Source organism: Centruroides vittatus, unplaced genomic scaffold (assembly GCF_030686945.1).
Source record: "Centruroides vittatus isolate TY-2023 unplaced genomic scaffold, ASM3068694v2 contig_10, whole genome shotgun sequence".
NCBI classification, from domain to species: Eukaryota; Metazoa; Arthropoda; class Arachnida; order Scorpiones; family Buthidae; genus Centruroides; species Centruroides vittatus.
In genome coordinates, this window is record NW_027120658.1 from 3,157,966 (window position 1) to 3,175,524 (window position 17,559).

At 31.5% G+C, this 17,559-nt stretch overlaps 1 protein-coding gene across 1 annotated transcript in view; it reads right to left on the bottom strand.

Moving 5' to 3' along the window:
- Positions 1–5,415: 5,415 nt before the first annotated feature.
- LOC136974440 (PHD and RING finger domain-containing protein 1-like) overlaps positions 5,416–17,559 on the bottom strand; it is a 57,509-nt gene continuing 45,365 nt past the window's right edge. The window contains 4 exon segments of the mRNA XM_067269368.1: positions 5,416–6,638; positions 8,588–8,692; positions 8,694–8,717; positions 13,977–17,511. Coding sequence (XP_067125469.1) covers positions 6,516–6,638; positions 8,588–8,692; positions 8,694–8,717; positions 13,977–17,511 — 3,787 coding nt within the window. The 3' untranslated portion in view covers positions 5,416–6,515.

A 17,559-nucleotide genomic window follows, 5' to 3' on the forward strand; every position in this document is an offset into this window, starting at 1 on the left:
TTTTTTTTTTTTCGAATTATCCAATAAACGTTAAATAAATTCGAACCACTTAACGTTTATTCGATCATCAGAATTGAAAGAAACACTCATTGGTTAATTCGAATGGTACTACTAAATTTTTCCGATTCGAATCATCCAATGAAAGTTTCTTTCAATTCTGACTATCCAATAATCGTTGGATAATCATAATCAGAATTGAGCTGGTTGCGCTTAACGTACAGTACAGTACACTGTATGCAAATTAGATGTGATACGAAGGAAAAAATATTCCCCCATGAAATTTCCCCCAAATTGAACTTTACAGGTTCCAACGAACGGCAAACTAACTCATCTTGCATCTATTGTAAATAAGAAAAACGTGGGTCCCACTTGTGCCATAAAACTGTTGCCCTTCAGATTATTCCGACATTACAACAAAACAGCTGATGATATTAATTTTTAACGACGACAAAAATTTTATAAAAACTACGAGAAATAAATTTATGAAACATGGAAATGAAATAACACTAATCCGATTAATAAAATAATTAAAAACTAAACGATGTTAGAATTATTGAAAATGGCACCTACATCGAAATTCAAAAGAAACATGATGTCAAGATTCCGGAAGTGGCGCCATTGGGGCTACCTAGCTAAACATTAACCAAAAACCGTAACGAACAAGACTTTATATCAATATATAATCGGTTCAAACACCGTTATTCTTTAGGAATTATCACATCCACAGATTCCAAAATACTAGCTAATCACAAGTTTATTTTGCCCAGATGCATTTCGGAAATTATAACATCTCCCTCCTCAGCAGGCTTTCTTTCAAACAAGCTAAACGAAGCACACTTTTTTGATACTCTAGTACAGGAATGTCCAACCCGCGGCCCACTCTCCCTCTAAAATTTTTAGATGCATTTTCATTTATTTTGGTAAAGAATGTAGTAACAATTATTTTCGTTTCACTGGATACACTTTGATGTCGTAATGACGTAATTGGTGCTAGAAAACTGTACTACTCCACATGCATAACATACGTTGTGACCAATTCTTTCCGTGCATGTAAAACATCAAAACCGCTGAAAGGAACAAGTTGAGTGATTCCGATTTAACTAACATTCCTAGAATTATGACTATTACCATAAATGCAGATATTGACGATATTATGAAAGGAAGGCAATGTCAAAAATTGCATTGAATTTATTTTTATTTTGTGTGAGTATAATTTGTTTACTGTCAATAATACAGTATTTTATGTAATTATATATATTTGTTATTAAAATTTGATATTCACAATTTGAACTTTTTAAAGGCATATATTTATATAAAGTACCCTGCTGAATATACGTAAATTTCTAATTTGGTTCATTAGGAAAAAAGGTTGGATAACCCTGCTCTAGTAAAGATACAATAAATGGCTCAATTCAAGCTCTTCTGAATGATACGTTTGGGACTTTAACAAAGCATACTCATAGGAACAAAAAAGTCGAACGAACCATACATCTAAGAGCGACCCTTCACGAGATTATTCTATGTGACATATTCCTGTGCTTTTGTTTCTTACTACTTCTACGTGTTCATATAACTTTCTCTTCATCGTATTCCTCTCTGGTTGGACTATCCTTAATATATTAAGATCAATCTGACAATGTCTAGAAACACCCGAATTTTTGTAGTCATATTTTATTGCTCTTAACATGTTCCTTGATTCTTTCACGTAATTCCCTTCCTGTGGTTCCTGACAATCATAATTAAACCTATATATAACTTCAAATTTCAATTCATTGTCAATACTATTTACGTAGTTCACTATGTTATGTATATCGTCTGAAAGGTATTAAATTTCATCACTTTCCGAAAGTTTTTACGTGAAAATTAAGATCACTTACTCAGGGGAAGAGTGTTCCAGCCAGCTCAAAGATTTTCGTAAAGAATCTGGCCCACAATGGGATGAGTAGATGGTGAGAGACATCTCAAAGGTAATTTACATAATGGATAAAATGAATATAATATAAACACGACAGTATCAGATTATTATAATTGCGTTGGGAACTTACATGTGCTGATAACATTAATTGGGGGTGAAGAAAATAAAACTACAACTAGTGGAAATCCTGGTTTCATTAACTCTGACATTTAAAGAGCAATTAAATAATTTGTATATTTATTAATTAACAGCAATTCATTCAGAGTTGTTTGCTTGCTCTCTTTACTTCGGCTGTTATATATTAATATAACAGAGGAAAATTGAGGGAATCGGTCAGAAAAATGACCCCCCGGTTTTTAATTTTTGAACTCCAGACCGTGAAACTTCGAGAAACGCAAAAATATTTTGGGTTTTTTCTGTGTGTATGGATGTTAGGGTATGCATGGAAGGGCACGAATTTATTCACCCAATTTAAAGCAAAACAACTCCAGTGCCTTTTGTAAAAATTTCTGAAAGTTTGAAGGAAAGCTTCTATATTAGGGGGCATTGATATTAAGTTTTGGTGGTTATAGGTCGAAGGGGTGAAACGATAGGGGGGCATCTCGAGTGGGTCAGACTTAAGATTTTATTCGTTATTAGCATTTACTGTCTTTTTAAATTATAAAACTCATTTCTATCCTCAGAGTTGAGCTCTACCATTTTATATTAATCAATAATATAAAAATTTCCAATAGATGGCGCCACATAAAATTTCAACTGTTGCCTGGAAAGTTAGCAACTCGTTGCTTGATTTTTAACAGCATGACGTCACCGTATAAATGAGGAAATTCTAACATTACCTCGCAGTTTAGTAGTTTAAAATAACTGATAGAACAAATGTAAATTATTGAATTTAGATTTGTAGATTAAATTAGATTGCTTGATGATAGTATACGGGACATTAACAAAAACATTGCACGTGAGTAGTGTTGCTACCTTTTCAAACTCGCTGACCCGGACGGCAGGTCAGGGTCATGTTCAGTTACGCAAAATTCTTGCTAAGTCTAGTTATCCTGTATTTTTGAACCTTTTTCATTGAGTGGCACCCCTGATTGAAAAATAAAAAATCGCGGCACCCTTGACCGGCGATGGATCTAGAATCTGAAAAAGAGGGGCTTTAATGGGGGCAGATGAATCTTTTGCGAAAACGAATATTATGCGCAATGCTGGGGTGGGGTCCGGGGAGGGGACTCCCCCGGGAAGAAAAGTTTTAAAAATTGACAGTTTTAAGTAGCATTTTAATGCATAAATAGCGTTTCTACGTGTTCAAATCAAAATTTAAGTCCATTGAATTTTGTCGAAATACTGACAATGAGTTATCTTGAACTAAACTTAAGTAAATTTCCAAGAAAATGCCTAAAGGTGTTAAACTTTGCCACACCCCAATCGTGGCGCCGTGCCAAGGCACCACGGTTGAAAAACACTGCTGTAATGTGTTGAACTCGTTTCTAAGAGCCGCCGCAAACTAGTATTTTACGAGAGCAAAATGCTAGCAAACGTGCCCTAGCACAACCGATGACGTCAAAGGCTCCGCCCCTCTCTTCTTGCTCACGTGGTTTTTCCTTTGCTAGAGCAGCGATACGAGAGTACTCTCGCTGTTCACAGAATTCAACAACGAGAGCATTACGCTAGCAAGAGAGAGCAGCGGAAAATGGATGACTACATAAACATGCCACACGTCGAAAAAGAAATAATAGAATTTTATCGATGTACGTAAATTACATGATTAATACATTCAGTATTGAAAAGAAAATGGTATAAACGTTGTATATTAAAATAGTTATTTATAAATATGCTTAAGCCTAGTTAGGCTTAACTAATAGGCATATTTTTCCCATTCTGTTTCAAAGTTTGGAACGAAAACTGACAGATAGGTTTTGTTATAATAACTGACGGAACGAAAACTGACAAGTATAGGTTATAATAAAATCTTTGTTCTATAGCCAATCCACATCTGGATTCCACGTCATGTGGACTAGTTTCGCGAGCAAACGTTGTGTAGTTCGCGGCTGCTTCGTGCTCGAGTAGCTTACCTAGCAAAAATGGCCCATAGCATCATGGGAAAAAAGGCTGGGCTTAGGAGCGCGACCAAGAGTACGCTAGCTCTTGCTTCCTGTAGTTTGCGGCGGCTCTAAGTGTTCTGCGAACGCGGCCCAGGTTTGTTCGAACACAAGTCCCTGACGCATGCGCAATGTCATTTTACCATGCGAAGAATAATGTAAACGTGCATGTCAGTTCTAAACCAGTCAGGACTTGTGGTGTAGGAGTAACTTAAGAAATGAAATAACTTGGCCTTACAGGCAGAGCGAAGCAACAAAAGAAAAAAAAAGTCGACAGGATTTCTACGAAATCCCAGACAATGAGTTTACCTACACTACACGTGAGTGTAAGTAAATGATAATAGTCTATTCACTGACGAAGTCGTCCTGCATCCCGAACTGTTAGAGTTAGGCACGTAATATAATGTGCTCAATGTACTGTACAGTACATTCTATATTCTGCAGCAGGGATGTTAAGTGACTTTCTTTCCCACCCTGTACTGTTTATCAAGATATAATAGGTTGTCGGATTTTGGTTGGATTCAGGTCAATAAATGCACATTTTAGTTACTAGGACCATTGTTTTTATCTCACACTCTTAATTCCACACCCCTTCAAAAATACGAGTAACGCCTGGCACACGTCGCTAGTAAATAAATAATTCATATAGTACTGTATCCTGTAATATACAGCAATTTAAACTTTAATACAGGTAGCAATTACTTTCATATTCATTAACCTGAATGACAGAACATTAAAATACAGAGTACATATATTGTACAGTATTTAATACCAGCCCTTTTATAAAAAACAAAAAAGGGCACAAGCTATGAAAAAAGCATACAAGTTTGGGGCTTTTCTTTTTGGATTAATAATTTTGAGACCTCTGTTTTTTGCTTAGGAGACATAATTATATTGATTTATACAGAAAGGCCATAAAGTTTCCAGGCATGTTAAAAAGTTATCTCTACATACCCTTTACTCTCTAGAAATTTTGATTTTTTCAGCATTTTCTTCTGGATCATTTCCATGTTGACACTTGGAAGTCATCAATCCGTGACTTTTATTGGACGCTTACTCAACTCATTACGTTTACCATTGCACCATCCTAACTAGAAGCCATGACACAATTTCACACACAGAAACTTAATGACCACTCTGTAGATGAGATATCATTGACAACAGCATAATTTAAATAACAATAAGAAAACTATTTAATAAAAGTATATGTTTATTTATATTGTAAATTTATATTTGAATTATGATTTACACTACAATGGATACATAATATTTACAAAAACATTAAAATTAAAAAACAACTTTCACCAAAGCGATTCTTAGATTCGAATTTAAATAAAACATAAATTAAGAATGTTTATGTTAGTGAATTTTAATTAAATCTTTTAAAATCTGTTTCAAGATCAAATATAATAAAACATGACTTGAAAATTTCATAAATAAGAAATAAAGTACTTTGTTATAATTTTATTTTTTATTTTTATTTATTTATTTTTTTTACAAAATAAGAATTTGTGATGATTTTATATCCAGATACTGATTTATGTTTTAAAACAGAATTTTTATGTACAGAATTTTGTTATTTTTTTGGAGAAAATTCTTTTACATTTTTTCAAAAGGACTTAACTTGAAAGTATGATGTCTTAACAGATCACGTAGGGGTGAATTAAATCCTTAAAGGGTGAAGAAATTAATAATAAAAATAAAAAATGAGTGACAGTTATTTTTAAAAGATTCTTCTCAAAACCAGTGACATCTAAAGACATCTATATTTGAAACATTTAGAAAAAAATTATATATATATATATCTATATATATTCATTATGTTCATCCTATTTGGTAATGTAACCTGTCTGATTATTGTTAATAATGTATCTGTGAACAAACTTCATTATTATTATAGTATAATATTATAAGTCTCTCTCCAACTTATAGAAATAAACTTTAAAATTTTATTTTATTTTTTTGGTAATTTATACAATTCTAAACTGCACAAAAATATTATTATTTTTTTTTTTAAATTTCTTCCCTCACATATTAACCACTATTTCAGACAGGTGGATGAAACACATACAATATAATCCACATGCAAAAACTTAAAGTCAAACAATAAAAACATTTGGAGAAAAAGCTGCTACAATGATAATTTCTAGAGTTTTAAGAATTATTCTGTGGCCATAACATGTCACAACACAGCATTAAATCCAAGCAGACTTGTTCTTTTTTTTTGTGTATTTTTTTTAAATTACTTCTTGTTCTGGTTTTGTTTCAATTTAATATAATATCCTTGTTCTGTACAAATACGAATAAATGAAATTCTAATAAACTTTTTCTTTTACATATTTTTTTTGTGCATTCATCATTTCTTGATTTCGAAACAGTGTCGGTTCATCTGCGATGTTATAGATTCACTTGCCACAACTTCTGTAATTTTCGGAAAGTTTATGGCAGTAACTGAATCACAGTTCTGATAAAATCAGATTAGTATTCTGATGCAAGGTAAATCATGTGTTAGAAAAATGCTTTGTTTTGCCTTTTTTGCGATCGTGAGATAATTTTTCAATGTAAGCTTCTACTAAAGCTTTTATCTTCTTTGGAATAATGGATCCTGAACGATTATGACATACCTGCAAATTCAATAACAAAAATAAGATGATGTTCCAAGTTGTATTTTTGGAAGAAATTTCATTGTTAACTATATATAAGGGTCTTCCAAGAGAATACTACCATTTTAAATTATTGTAATTATATTAATTATTATCTGAGAACATTGTAATATACATTGAAACACTGGAAAACTGTCCAAGTTATACATTTGCTCATTACAACTTCTTAATATGTACACCTTGTATCATGGCACACATCCAACCGATACTCATTCTCCCTATGCTTGCTTTAGCATATTCATTGTCATGCCTCTCATGGCAGCCACAATTGTACAGATCCTGCATATTACTGGTGTTGCATAATGATGAGAGATTCCAACTTTATGAACTACAGAACACAAAATGCCTTTTCTATTGTGGTGTTGCCAGTTTTGTTTACATTGCTTCCTAGAGATAGTAACAATAACATGTTTTCAATGCAGATTAGAGATGAAATATGGATAGTTACTCTATCAATAGATGTACTGTACACCACATACTTCTCAGATAGTAATTCAAGATGGTAGTAGTTATTTTGGAAGACTATATGAAATAACATTAGAAATGAAATATCCATACAATTATATTAAAACAAATTCTTATAATTTTGTAGTGATAATAGGCAGAGATACAAACCACTAAAGATTTAAACCTTGTGAAACAATCACTTACTTATAATTAACATAATTGTATATTATAAGAACCATTAAGAAAAAATAATGTGCACAAGTGTTTTTATATTTAATACCGGCAATAATAACACACAATGTACTGTAAATTAAATTTGTATAAAGTTCAACATTTCTAACTTATACAACTTCACATTTGATCATATAATAAACTACATTGCAACTTCCTCAACATAATAGACATTGAAAACAAACAAAAAATAAATTATATGGCTTTTTCTTTCTTCCTCCCTTCTCATGGTAGGTAACTTTTAAAAAAATTGTTGACAACAGTTTTTGAATAGTTAGTTTCATCTAATGGTTATGTTTGCAACTAACTTTTAACTATGACATTTAAAATATGATATTCATTATAAAAAGGAAGGGAAGAAACCTATTTATGAGTAAATTAAAGATGTAAACAGTAAAATAAACCAAAAAAGCAAAGCTTATGGGAAAAACATATGACCCAGCAACACTAGCAATTTTAAAAATCATTTATTTAAATAGATAATAGTGGAAAACACCCACAGCAGGAAAGTAACAAATACTCCATCATCTTATCCGCTGAGAAAAACTAATCCTTCACGTATGTTTTCGACCTGTTCCACAAGTTATTTTCCAGTGCAAAATACAAGTTAATAATTAAGTTTACTTGAAAATAACCTGTAGAACAGGTTGAAAATGTTCATGAAGAAGTAATCCTTTTCTCGGCAAATAAGGTGTTGAAGCATTTGTTAAATATATAAATTAGAAAATGACAATTATCAATAATTTAAAGATCTGGTCTCAATCCAAATGTTGTTCTTCCAATTACAGATGAGCTAATAATTAACTTGCTATTTACAATATAAGCAGATTTCAGTTATCACTACACACTCAGATTTTTTGCCCACTGATCTTTTGTAAATGGGCTGATGAATGATCTATGTATTGCCATTATATTGTATAGTATAATCATATTTGATAACAAAGCATGGAATGTAATTACACTAGATATCTGAAATAATAAAAGTTCTCTATTGAGAACTTTTATTATTGAAGATTAAGGTTGTAAAATAGGTTCCCTGGTAGACCCAGAGCTACACCTTAATCGCTGCTACCTTAGAAACTCGGCCATCTGGCCATTCTCAAAAGGCATGATTTTTCAATCGATCATATTAAGCTAAACAAATAGTATATGTAAATTATAAAAAAAATTTCAATTATTGAAAATCATAATATTTAACTTCTTGTAAAAAATAAAAAAGAAATTCTGCATACCTTAGGCACACATTTCCGTAATATATCTTTATATTCATCCTTATCTATCTCTCTTCTGTTATAGTATGGTTTTAATGCTAATTTGACTTCTTCAACCACTCTTTCTTTGCCTATTTAACTTCTTAAGATACTAAATAAATAAAATCAGATTAAAAATCTATGATGATGACAATCAAAAATATTTAAACAATCAATTATTCATTAGATTTTATTATACTTTTTTTGTAAAAAAATTAAAAAGTCAAAATTCTAGTTTATCAGTATAAATCTTCTACTCTGACATTTTATATTAAGATATAACATTAATTTAATTTAAACTGTTAAGAAACTGTAAAGATTTATTCAATTTACAATGCTAAAATTTTTGATATTTATTTATACGGAGCTAGAAATGTAACATGCATCTTTACTGGAACTGCAAAGTATATCCATTAACACAAATGACAAAAATCATTTTCGTTGCACAAGTTTGCCATTTGTTTGCTCAATTCTCTCGTGGACACATTTTGATCAACACATGGCATTTTCCAGGTTTACATGATATGGTCATATTTTGGAACTCAAACTTGGACTCTCCTTTTTATAACACATCAAAATAAAACATCTTTGTTTTTTACCATGCATATCATTGATTATCTGCTTGGAAAACTGCCTTGTATCATATTCACTTTTTTCATGCAATCGTGTTAATGTACAGAATTAACTGTATGCAATGATAAGATATCAGTGTACATTAATATTACCCATATCAAATGAATCAATTTAAATGTAAACATATATTAGCATTTGAAGCAATTTACCAAATACCAAACAGCCTCTACAATAAATATCATGTACAAATATTTCTGGATTTCTGTTACAATGCTAATAGTATACAGGGTGCTTAGTAAAGTCTTTATATGCTGATATGTGAGTGATGCACTACATCAACACACAGTAACAAATGTAGAAGAAGACATAGGAACATGAGAATTACATATGTTATAAATAAACATATGAGAACACATGAATGAATACACAAGAAATATACATTTTACTGTTTGTGCTCAATGTTTACATTAGCATCTCATGATTTCTATTCACACTACAGTAGAGCATCTATTATCTGAATACCGATCAACTGAAACTCGGTTAACCAAAAGCGTTCCAGTCGGTAAATTCAAATTTCCGCTAGTGCTCTGGCACTGCAATATTTGGCTATGTCTTGGGCTACTCCAATATTATTTTTGTTGGTGTGTGTTTTAGCTGGCAGCACTTGCACGACCATGAGAGGGACTTAAAGATGCACCAGTATTTGAACAAGGCTTTTTTTTCCATTGTGATTGGCGAGCTTTGCTTGTTTTGTGTGGTGCTTTTCTGAGGACTGTGTGTCGTGCTGAATCGGAATTTTTTTGATACTAGATTAACTTCTGAAATATAATTTTTTTTGTTTGTGCAAAATAAAGAAATAATTTTTAACAATAGCTACAATTATTATTTAAAAAAATTTTTTTAATATGCTTAACATTGACGAAAATTCAATGCAAAGCGACACCCAACGGAAAAAAATTTCAACATGGGATAGATTGATATATTTTTTCATACATGATCAGTTATCTAAACAACCCCAGTCCCGAATTGTTTCAGATAATTGATGCTCTATTGTATTTATATATGCAGAATGTTCTTTCATACTAAAATTGTCATGTTTTGATTTTTCCCCATATTGTGCACTGTTTTCGAGATTTGAATGCTAACTTCCAAAATTTATTGCTTGGGTGCTACAAACCAGTAATGCATAGTCATTTTACTATTGTTCATAATTAGCTATCCCCATTTGTTAGTGAGATGGGTGTATAAAGACTATATTATGAACCTTGCATACTCATAGACAATTAAAATAAATTCATAATAGAAAAATATTCATATTTTTCAATTATGAATTTATTTTAATTTTCTGCTCAGACTCATCTGAGCAGAAAAATGAAAAAAAAAGCTAGAAATTAATTCTAAACTTTTATGTCATTCAAGAACTGTTTATTTATAATATGGTGACACATGAATTAAAAATAATGATTACAAGATTAATGTCTGATTAAATTATAACATATCTATCATGTTTGTATGGAGTATGGTCAAAATTACATATATTATTAAGACAAATTAAATAAAACAGAATAAATAACTCTATAATTTAGAGATTTAAATGAATACTTACTATGTATTTCTGTACTATCTATTAAAAACTATTGATTAGAGTAAGAATTAATACTGTACAGGGAAAATAAACATTACATGATATAAAGTTATGATAATTAAAATTAATTCAATTGTATGTTTAAAATTGTACTGTAACAAATAGTACAATCTAAGATTGTACCAAAACAGATTATCATTGTCTTCTTACAGAATATACAGGATGAGCAAGGAATAAGTTTCCATAGAGAACATTGCCAGAAAGTGTACTACTTATCCCATCAAGGACTTACATTACAAGAAATTACAGCTGTAGAAAATTAATTCAAACAACACAAGTTATTAAAAATATTTTTAATACACTTTACTGAAAATGGATTATAGATTGTATTTTGTGTAAGAAATGTTGCAAAGACAAAATAATAGAAAGCAATGGACAAAACAGAGCAAACTGAAGTCTGAATGGGTCCAACGTCTATCCTCTTCCCCTAAATGGTAAAAAACCTGAAAGAAAAACATACAGGCTATGGAAAAATGGTTAAAGTACCTAACCTAACTAACACCACTGCAGAAAATGCATTGAGACCAAAAGGAAGTACGTTGAACAGTATGTAGTAGTCATTTACATATGTTATTTGCTTCTGTATTAGGCTGAAAACGCATCAGCCTGCCAATGTATAACCTTAAAATTAATACATAAATACAGAATACCACTATTCTATCAAAATTATCCTCAGCCAGCTCCTGGATAACTGTGATTTAATACAGATAAAACATGGACATATAAATAAAAACAATGGAAGTCTGATTCAATTTGTCCTTCACACAACTGAATACAGCTGTTCAAAGGCTAGATTGTCATCAATTTTGCCATATTGGTAATAAAAATACCAATCTTAATTTTGTTCAAGACACTTTTTAAATTATTCACAAAACTTTGATAAATTTTTAAGATTGAAACATGGAAAGTCTTAAACTGATTTGAATGGACCTTGCAAAATGCTTTGGATATTCAGTATATACTATTTCTTTATATAACATACAAAAAGAACAAATTCTACCCTTTCTGTTATGGCAAACACCATTTTTAACTTTAAAGCCTATTCTGAGGTCTACCTGATAATAATTTAACTTAAACATTTGCTTAAGATAAATCTTATCCCAATATTTAAATCAACTGTACTCCCACAATTTATATTAACTTGAAGGTCTGACTCAGTTTTGCACAGGCATTTTTCAAGTATAATATGACCTAGTAGTAAAATAATAATAAAATTTACTGAAATCAGTGATGGTACTGAAGAATATCAGCTGCAGAAATAGTAGTATGTGTTTTCAGTTTTAACAGAACCTAAAAATTTATCAAGCTTATGAAAATAAAACAACAGTGCTGAAAACAAAACTCTCAATTCCCAGGATACCTTATCTTCCACCTTCCAGAACACCCCTAAAATTGTTCTGTTGTAGTTCACTCAGTTATCAAATGCTCGTAATGAGAGAAATGATGTGCTGTTTTCCAGCAATATTCTCCTAAGGAAACTTATTCTTCACCTGCCCCGTGTAACAAAATTTTAATATAATTTTGTACAAATTCAAAGTTTTCAGTAAAATCCCAGAATATAAAAGTTTTGTAGAAAATACTAAAGCTTAAATAAGGTAAAAATATATTAAACAAATCAAATATTTCATATATAATTATTGAATTTTATAACATTTTTCCATACAAAGAACAGGATATGTAAAGCAGTTATACATTTAACTTACTAATTCTTTATGTATAAGTTTTTTCACACAATATAATCAATGTTTAAAGACCCCGAATTTCTCATTTTACATTCTGATATAAAATACTATTCTTGATTTCTCATCAAAACTATCAAAATATAATCATGTCAGAAAATCTTTATAGCATTCAAGATTTTAAAAATTATTATTACTATTTCTTCACTAATTGTCATTTCATTATAAAAATAACCAATGATCACATGCAACAGTGGAAATTTTACACATCATCTAGTTTTGCACAGGCATTTTTCACCAAATTAACTTGTGTGTTTCCACGATAAAACATTTTTCACTTATCACAGGCTTTAAAAAAAAGGCTGCTTTATGCATGTGATCTTGCAATTTTTCTTTATCTTCAACAATTATCATTATAAGGTGACAATTTTCCATTTCATTTTTGATGACCTAACATCATCAAAAAGAATGACATGGAGATCTCTTATGTTTGTTGCAACAGATAGGTATGATGTCATGAATGTTTTGTTGCTAAAAAAAACCTCTCATCTGACCTTAAAATGGTGAAAATGTTTGTGTTCATAAAATTTTATGTGCTGGAATAAGTGAAAAGGTGTGAAGTGTTTTTAATCAACAGTTTGAGTGTGTTTAGATTGGGGGTCTCAAACTCAAATGCAGCAAAAAGCCAGTCAAATACATGTATATCAGATGCAGGGCATATTCAATATTACTTGATAAACCAAAACTGCTATAATTAAAAAAAAGGCTTTAACAAAGATCCTTTTATTACCAGGCCTTTATGACTTGCATAAACAGTTAGACATTTAAATTTTTCTGTTTTTGTTCCTGCAAGACATTAAAAATTGTTTTTAGATATTTAGAAAAGAAATCATCAAGGCTTCTGTTTAGGCTTCTTAATGAGCAGTATCCAGCCCCTGGGCCACCAGTTTGCTACTCCTACTTTAGATGTTTCTTGCTATGTATGAGATAACAACATAACAGTCTGCAACCTTAAATGCTTGTCTTCGTAAAGATAACCTTGGGTTCTTTCATAGACAAGCATTCAAGTTAAGAACAATTTAAATGTTTTCTGGCACAAAATAAAGCCTTCTGGTAACACCTCAGTCTACCCATCACTTGCTTCCAGCTGACCTTCAAATTAATCTATTCCATCACAAAGTATAAAGGGATCCTTATGGGAATCCAGTCAAGGATATTGTTCTGTAAACACAACAATATCACAAACTAAACAATGTACGACACTGAAATTTGGCATGCATAGAGAATACACATTATACGATTTTTCAGAATCACAAAATTTGAGAAACAGCAATTATGCACAGCATAATTACACTTGAAAATTCAGTGAGAATTGCTGCCTTATGTATGTACATGTGTTAAAAAGTAAGTGCATGTGATCATAAGTTAATTTAATAACAAATATTATAATATATAAATGAATATTTATATTTACCTTTTCTTTGACTTGCATCTCAACTGCAGAACTAGGAATTTCATCTAAGATCTTCAACTGATCTTCATTCATTTTAAATGATCCTTTCTCAGATTTAAGAGAATTCTTTTTAACTGAAATATTGCGTACCACACGTATTTTTTCAGTTGATCGTTTTTTAGTGTCTGATTTAGCATTTTTATTTTTTGGAGGACTTTCACCTAAAATGTGTTTAGCCCAAACTTCTTCCAACAAGCTTTGTCCACAAGACACGGCACTTTTAGATGATTTATTGGTACTTGTAACTTTACCGTTATTACTTGGTTTATCACTTTTACCCTTTGTTCCGCTTTTTACACTTTCAGTAAGAAATTTAGATGATGAATGACTCCTTGATTTTGGACTTGAAATACTACTATGATCATCTTTTGCATTTGGTGAAGGGGTGCTTTTATCACCACTTGAAGCTAATGACATGTCATCAAAATCAAGAGGAGAATTTGTAGGTGAAAAAGGAGATTCCACTTCCATATCCACTACTTCTGTAACGTCACGAGGTGCTGATGATTGATTACTCATATCCGAATTCAATGATTTTAAGGAAGTTTCAGACGATGAACTCACTATCCTATTGACTATAGAATTATTGTTCTTAGATGAAACAGTTTTAGTTTGTGAAATTGCTAACACATTTTCAGATACCGTTGAACTTATTGTTAAATTTGATGTTGTTATTGATGACTGTACAGGGAGGGTTGTTGAACTTTGGATTGGTGAATGCAAATTTGCAGGTACTTGATTAGCATTAACAGAAAGTGTCTGCTCTTGAGAAAGTTGGGTTGTTGTCACAGGAACAAATAATTGATTTCTAATAGGTACAGCATTAATCATAGGATGAGGAGCAGGATGAGCAATATTATTATTGAGTGAATTTTGGTTTGCGTTTCCAAGCAAAGGTGGAGGTGGTGGAGGTGGAGGTGGTGGATGATGAATATTTGTCAGAGCGATTTGATGAGGAAGATTAAGATTTGGTAATGGAGGTGGGGGTAAATTTGGTATCATAGGGCCAGTATTTGAGGGCCCTCTAGGTCCCATAACAGGTGGCATTGGTCCTGTTGGTGGTAAACAAGTCATCTGTGTTTGTAAATTGGGTGGACCCATCATTCTGGGAGGCATTGGTGGAGGAATAAAATTCCCACGAAGAGCTGGTGGCATAAGAATAGTGGGAGGAGGAGTCGGCCAATTAAACGGCTGCATTGCAGGTTGAGATACTCCCATGTTTCCAAATGGAGCTCTGGGAACTGAATGAATTATATAATTTGGTGGCGGTACATGAACATTTGGAAGAGTTGGAGCTGAAACAGTATTTACATTAGATGTCTGATCAAATGAAGTTTGAGGAAATGGTGTTATCTTTGTTGTTTTCTCATCAAGTAACTTCAACTCTTGATCATTTTTGTCAGGAAGAGGAATATCAAGTGTGGATGATTTTGAATCCTTATTTCCAGTTGATTTTGGACTTTCAGTTGGATCAAATGGATCATAACTTTCTTTATCGGGAGGTGAGGATGGAGGAGATGCGGACATTAAGCTAAAATCTGATACTGTACTCAGATTTTTATGTTCTTCAGTATTTTGGAAAGTATTATCTATTTTGGAGTGAAGCCTTTCATTATCTTCATTTTCCCAAAATCTTTCTCTTTCTCTGGCTTTATCATCATCAAGTTTTCGTTGCTTATCATCCCACTCAATTGGAGTACCCTTACGTTTTGCAGGTAAACCAACATTTCTTGCAGATCCATAACTTGGTAAATCTTCATGCATAGTTTGGTTATTCATCATTTGTTCTCTCATCATTGGTGGTTCTCTAATTAATGGTTCTTTTACCATTGGAAGATCTTTAATCAATGGTTCCCTCATCATTGGTGGATCTTTGATTAATGGTTCCCTCATCATTGGTGGATCTTTAATCAATGGTTCCTTAAGTGCAGATGAATTATCAGAACAAGACTGATCAAAATTTTTGTTTACATAATTCTCACCCTGATTTTTTTTGTTCTCAAAATTTCTTGTCTGTCGATCTGGAGATTGTCTTTTAAGTTCTAAATTATCATACGAAAATTTTTTACGATAATTTCTATTTAACATGTCTCTGTGAATATTTCCTCTTTCATTAACATTGTTTTTACCACCAAAATTTCTTTCTTTGTCATACATATATTCTCTTAAAGGACTTCGACCCGATTTTCCTCTTGAATAGTCATCTTTTCTTTCTCTGAAACTGTTATTTCTATTATCTCTAGGATATTTTTTTCTATGATCATTCATGTAATTTGAATTTTCATAGTCATTTCTTTGATCAGACCTCCATGGTCTTTCCCATCTATCATACTCTCTTCTCTCATTATGCCTTCTTTCTCTGAAGTGTTCATTATCTCTTTCTCTCCAATTTCTATTCTCTCTTGAATTCCTATCATCAGACCATCTATAATGATCTGACTTTGATCTTGAATTATCTTCTCTATGAAATGATTTCTCTGACTGTGATTTATTTTCAACCATATTCTTATCACGATTAAACCGAGAACGCTTATTCCATTTCGTATCTGACGAACCATCATCAAGTTTGCTTAACACACTCGATCGTCCAGTATCATTTGCTGTTTCTTCATTTTGTTTATCATCTAATTTCTCTCTTTTTATCTTTGGTATTTTTGGTAATATTGATATATTTACTCTAGGAGTTACATCAGCAAAATCATCCGGAATTTCATCAGTCTGTTCTTCTTTTTTATCTTCCATTTGATCATTATCATCAATATCATCATCTAATTTGTCATTTAAGTATGTTTCATTTTTATGGCTAGTTAAATAACTTGGCCTTTCTATACTACCCCTAACAAAACTAATTTTCTCTGAAGATCTCTTATCTGATTCATCTAATTTCTCATTTCTATCAGAAGACAATTTATCAGATTTCTCAATAATGCTCATTTCATTTTCATCAGATTCCATTTGACCTTTCATATTTGCATTTTCTTTGTTGCTATTATTTTCATCTTTGGAGTCTTTCTTACCTGAACCCCAAGCAGAATCAGGATTATCATCATCTTCAATATCACTATACAGTTCAATCAGATTTAATGCTCCAAATAACTTCCCAGAATTCTTCTTTTTAGGTTTTGCTTGGTTATTCTTGGCACATGACTGCTTTGTATAACCATCTGTAGATTCTTCAAACTTTTCATTGTCAGAATCAAAAAGATCTATGCTAGATGAGGCAACAGATGAAGAAGACTGTCCGTAATTACAAGAATTATTTTTGTTGGATACGTTAGAACTTTGAGGATTTTCATTGTTGACTTTCTCTTGATTATTAGAAGATTCCGATTCTTGCTTCTCTTCTAAACCATCAGTTGGCTTATTTACATTAAGAACACCATCTCTTCCTATATAAATATTACTAGATTTATAATACAAATGTGTTTGTTCTTGCATAATATTTCCTAAAATATCAATGTTTTCTCTTGAGACTAATGGTGTTAATGCAATATTTCTACAAATAAATAAAATAAACAAATATTACATATCAAAATATAATATA